Source organism: Stegodyphus dumicola, chromosome 4, assembly GCF_044657685.1.
Source record: "Stegodyphus dumicola isolate Sdum_Otavi_A_Nest chromosome 4, ASM4465768v1".
Lineage (NCBI taxonomy): Eukaryota > Metazoa > Arthropoda > Arachnida > Araneae > Eresidae > Stegodyphus > Stegodyphus dumicola.
The window spans coordinates 116,378,036-116,383,809 of NC_140771.1; the positions used below are offsets into that span (position 1 = coordinate 116,378,036).

A 5,774-nucleotide genomic window follows, 5' to 3' on the forward strand; every position below is an offset into this window, starting at 1 on the left:
GCAATGAAAGTGTCGGTGCTGTTTTGTCCCAAGAAGTAGACGGCCAAGAACGTGTAGTGGCGTACTAGAGCAAGTGCCTGTCTAAACCGGAGAGGAATTATTGTGTCACCAGGAAAGAGTTGCTCGCCATAGTAAAAGCTGTAGAACAGTTCCATCACTATCTATACGGCAGAAAATTCTTGCTCCGCACCGATCATGCATCATTGACCTGGCTTTTAAATTTCAAGAATCCTGAGGGTCAAATAGCCAGGTGGATACAGAGAGTCCAAGAATATGACATCACTATCCGTCATCGTAAGGGATCATCCCACGGAAACGCCGACGCCCTGTCTAGAAAACCTTGCCAAGAAAGCTGCCGATATTGTTCCAAGGTGGTAGCGAAATACGAGCTGCTGACTCCGGTCGCAAGACAAATTACAACATTAACATCGGCTGATTGAGATCCGTGGAGTGATGATGAAGTCAGGAAAGACCAGCTGGAAGACCGCGACATTAAACCCATAATTGATTTAATGGAGTCGTCAAACAGAAAACCTACCTGGCAGGATATTTCTATCTGTAGTCCTACAACCAAACAATATTGGGCACTCTGGGATTCACTTCACATTCGAAACGGCGTCAGTAGTAAGCGCAGGTAACCGGGCGGCGGAAAAGAAGTCACAGAAAAAGGGCGTGGCCTCCGCCATTTTGAATTTCTCCGGAAGTGACGACACCAGCGCCATCTTGTATCACGTGATGGAATGACGTAATCATGTTGAGTTTCGTTTTGATTCTGTGGCAACGATCTTTTCAAAGTTTTTTATTTTTTGTGGCAACGACACTATTTCTTATGTTTGTGGCAACGAACTCTTGAACCACGTGTTTGGAATGACATCATCTATTTCTTGTTGCGACATGTTGCTTTACAAAATGGCGTCTGCCGTATCACACCTTTGTATGCCTCCGCTGAGGTGTAAGGATACTTTTCTGTGAACCAATCAGATTCTTTGAAATATGACCTCACCGTTTCTTAACCAATCACCGTTCAGATGAATCACCGTTCAGAGTTCCTGCCCGATATAAGGCTATCCCGAGCAACGTTCCGCATTTCTTTCCTGCTGTCGCCTTGAGTGTACGCACATATTTTGCTTGGACTATCATTGTTAATTTCATCAGATTTTTGTTTCTTCATCGTTTTGAACATGAATCCTGGACAGCCACGAAACCACATCGCTGCAGAGGTAAGTTAAGTTTTTTTTTTTTTTCAAAACATACTGTTTTTAGAGTTTCAATCTATAGGAAAGTTTATTTTTGAATTTGCAATGTGTGCTTAATTTGCCTTTACTTTTCAGACGGAAAACCTGCCTGAGAAAGAATCCATGCCTTTGAATGATAAAGTGGAGGACTGCAATCTTTTTCGAACGCGAAATATCCCTTGCACCAAAAGGAAGGCAGAAGAAACAAGCCATTTCGAGAAAAAAGTACGTATTTGTAAAAAAGGTTCATATGTTAAAGTTGATATTGTATGTGACCTCCTTTTTGTGTATGTTTTTTGTCTACCAAATGACTGACAATTTTTTTCTTTCAGCGCAAAGGACTTTTTACTGAAGACACTATTACTCACATGGGAAACAATGTCTTTGTGGGACCCAGCATTTACAAGGGAAAAGTGACTGTGCACATCCGAGAGTATGCTAAATATGGTAAATCGTACTATCCGACAAGACGTGGAGTGAACTTTGAGCCATGGTGTTTGAATGTTCTCGCAACCAACATGACAGTGGAGGAACCAGACCTGCTGACACTGAATCTGGAATTGCCCAAGAATTTTGTGGTCACGTATAAAGATTCCCACTTCACTTTCAAGCAACTCTCTTCGACAGGAGAGGCAAAATGTAGCCTCAGCATTACGACTGCGCAGTGGGAAGAACTGATGACACATTTTAGCCGTATCAGTGACATTGTAACCAACCTCGTTTATCAAAATATGAACTTTTGTGAAGCCTATGAAAGCGTATCTGACGAACCTATTAACGAGGAAAATCTTCCAGAATCTTTCGATCTTTCCATGGGAAGAGCACGCCTCGAAACCATTCTAAAGATGTCGCTTGAAGAGCTTCTTAACCAACAAGAAGAACTAAAATATCCCCAGCGCATAGACTGTGAAGAACTTGTTCATAAGACAGAAACTGTGAATGCCATTGCTCTGAGATTCAATGCTGTTGACATCGCCAGACAATTTTACGGAAATATTTGGGGTGAAGAATCCTATTTAATGTTACTGAAACCTGCTCACTACATTACCAAGGACTTTTTAAAATTTGTGTGCTTAAACCATGTACTCGACGAAGTAAGAAACACATTTTGTTCTACGAATGGTGTCTTAGGTATTGAATACTATGAATATCTGTAAATTAATTATGATGTTCAATAAAAAATGTTATTTTTATTTTACAATGGCCTCATTCTTTCAGACATTATTTAAAAGAATTAATCTGTAATGATTACTCACATAAATTATTTTCAAAATACCTGTTGACTTTTATAGAGTATAAATAGTGTTGTTATTCTTAAACATGTTTCATTCATTATTCAGCCTTTGAGATGTTAAGTAACATTCATTTTTCTCTCTTGTTTTAGACCTATTTCTAGAATCTTAATATACGTGAAACTAGGGTATTTTTTTTCTGTTCTAGTTAAACATATATAAATGAATATCAGTGTACGTTTAGATCATAACAACTGTTGCAATGAACGCAGCTCTGTCTCAGACCTATCGGGATCCACAGGTCCCCTCAAGTTTCGGGGGTGTTGCTGCTTTGCATCGTGCTTTAAAAGGTCGCGTAAAAACAAAAGAGATCCAGAAATGGTTGCAAACCAAGGATTCTTATACTTTGCACAAGCCTTTGAGGCACACGTTTCCCAGGAACAGAGTCATCGTAGGAGGCTTAAACGAGCAATTTCAATCTGATTTAGTGGATATGCAATCCCTGGCCTCTTTTAATGATGGATACAAATATTTGCTGACCTGTATAGATATCCTTTCCAAATACGCTTGGGCTATCCCTCTCAAAGATAAAACATCTGTGTCCATCCAATCCGCTTTCGAAAAGATATTTTCGGAACGTACACCCGAATCATTACAAACAGATGCAGGGAAAGAGTTTACCAATAAACAAGTTCAAAATTTTTTGAAAAAGAGAAACGTTCGTTTTTTCACGACACATAATACAACCAAAGCTTCTGTCGTAGAACGATTTAATCGAACTCTGAAAACAAAAATGTGGAAATACTTTACCGAAATGAATATACGAAGGTATATTGATGTGATTGATAAATTGATATCCAGTTATAACCATACATGGCATCGTAGTATTAAGACAGAACCTGTATCCGTTACATTACAAAATCAAGAAAGAATTTGGAAAACATTGTACGGACAGCAACCAGTACAAAACCCTATTTCTTCAGATTTAAAGATTGGAGATACGGTACGCATCAGCCGAGAAAAAAATGCTCTTTGAGAAAGGCTACGAACAAAACTAGAAAAGAGAAATTTTTACAATCTATAAAATTATTCGACGGATTCCTGTTGTCTATAAACTGAAAGCTCTAGCAGGAGAAGTTATACAAGAAACCTTTTACAAACAAGAATTTCAAAAGGTTTCGGACTCTGGTTATTATCCCGTAGAAAAAGTTTTAAAAAAGAGGAAACATCGCGGGAAAATAGAATATTTTGTGAAATTTCAGGGGTACCCCGAAAGCTTCAATGCTTGGGTGGATGATGTGAGAAGGGTATAAAAGGCTAGTACATTCTGCTTATCTGTCATTTGAAAGAAATATGTCTTTCTTTATTACACTGATCAGTGGCAGCTCCATGCGCTTTTTCCCAGACAACAAAATATCACAATTTACCACTCAGCTTCCTACTCCGATGGATTTAAATAATCAGTGGGAATTATCTCTTGTGGACTTTATTTACCCTCACACGTGGTATAACGTCCGAATAGACAATAATTTATTTGGATTTGATTTGGGTGATGGAAAATTGGAAGGTCGAAGAGTGCCTCCAGGATGTTATGAAACGATACCAGATTTATTAAAAGCCATGAAAATTACTTCCCATAAAAATAAGATTGAATTCAGTTATCATCCTGTCACGAAACAAGTGACCATTAAGACCGACGAAAACTGCAAAGTCATTCTTCACGAAGGATTAGCTGAGCTTCTAGGGTTCGAGCCGGGTGTCTACAAAGGATTGGAGCAAAGTCCTTTTTTAGCCGATCCAAAAGTATCTTTTCCTGTCATGTACGTGTATTGCGATCTCGTAGAGCCTCAAATCATTGGAGATGTACAAGCTCCGTTGTTAAAAATTGTCACGGTGGAAGGAAATGATGGGGATATCATAAACGCTCATTATCCCCGGCCCTTTTACTTGCCAGTTATCCGTCAACATTTTCAGACTATACATATTGACATAAGACTTCACTCTGGAGATTTAGTACCATTCGAAAGAGGCAAAGTATTTCTTGTGTTGCATTTTCGTCTGAGACAAATTCTATAAAAGAAGCCTTCATCTGCAAATTGATTTCATTTGGATTGTGTATGCAAGATTAGAAGCATCAAACATGCGGGTGCCTTATACGTGTTGCACGAAAAAATTTGAAGATTATTATTTAGCTCAAACTGGAAATGGATTACCTTACTATCAAGGAACCATTTTACAGAAAGGTTATGGTATTGGTGGATTTTTTGCAAAGCTGTTTCGCAGTGCTATGCCTTTTTTGATGAGGGGGGCCAAAACAGTTGGAAAAGAAGCTTTACGGACTGGAACACAGATTGCAAATGACGTATTGTCGGGAGAAAATTTTAAAGTCTCCCTCAAAACCAGATCTAAAGAAGCTGGCAAAAAATTAGCGAGGAAAGCAGTTCAGAAAGCAGACGAGATGATTGGTCACGGAAGGTTTAAAAGGAAGCGCAAAACCCCCAAACGCTTCATTTTCGTCTAAAGCCAGGAAGGTGCAACGACGTGATATTTTTGACTCGTAATGGCTTTTCTGTTGAAAGATTCTCCAGAATGCGCAAAATCCGAATTGGATTTATTTTCGTTACCTCCCACACAAACAGTTATCGAAAAAGGTCTGTGGATTGAATTTCATCCATTAGCCAATGTGTCGGAAGGAAGTCCTGTTGAATTCAATGTTTCTGGAAGCGGAGACGACTACCTAGACTTATCACAAACACAACTCTACGTCAAAGTAAAAATTTTAAAAAATGATGGCAAGCCAATCACGGCTGAAAGTAAAGTGGGACCTGTCAATCTCTTTTTACATTCTATGTTTTCTCAAGTGGATATTAGCTTAAATGAAAGACTCGTTTTCACCAGTAATAACACGTATCCTTACAGAGCCATGATAGAAAAATTATTGAATCATGGTTTTGATACGAAAACGTCTCAACTGTCATCAGAATTGTTTTTCAAAGATACAGCAGGACGTCTGAACGTTTTTTATATTCAAGACACTCAGCCGAATGAAGGATTCAACCAACGAGCAGAATTGTTTAAACTGAGTGCTCCGGTCGATATGATTGGCCGATTACACTTGGATATGTTTCATCAGGAAAGACTTTTGCTGAATATGGTGGATATGAAAATTAAACTCATACGCAGCAAACCTGAATTTTGTTTATTGGGCGAAGGTGAATTTAAAGTTTTACTCGAACAAGCTTCATTGTTTGTATGCAAAGTGAGAGTCAGTCCAGGTGTTGTGCTAGGACACATGCCAAAAGCCTAG

At 38.8% G+C, this 5,774-nt stretch overlaps 2 protein-coding genes across 2 annotated transcripts; both read left to right on the forward strand.

Moving 5' to 3' along the window:
• Window positions 1–1,110: 1,110 nt before the first annotated feature.
• On the forward strand, window positions 1,111–2,465 carry LOC146997645 (uncharacterized). The gene is made up of 3 exons (XM_085814263.1): window positions 1,111–1,220; window positions 1,332–1,460; window positions 1,568–2,465. The coding sequence occupies exons 1-3, from the start codon at window positions 1,182–1,184 to the stop codon at window positions 2,390–2,392; spliced, it is 993 nt and encodes a 330-aa protein (XP_085670389.1). The 5' UTR covers window positions 1,111–1,181; the 3' UTR covers window positions 2,393–2,465.
• Window positions 2,466–5,027: 2,562 nt separating this feature from the next.
• On the forward strand, window positions 5,028–5,774 carry LOC146997646 (uncharacterized protein F54H12.2-like). Its single transcript, XM_085814371.1, has one exon. It carries the CDS (start codon window positions 5,028–5,030, stop codon window positions 5,772–5,774), a length of 747 nt encoding a protein of 248 aa, XP_085670497.1.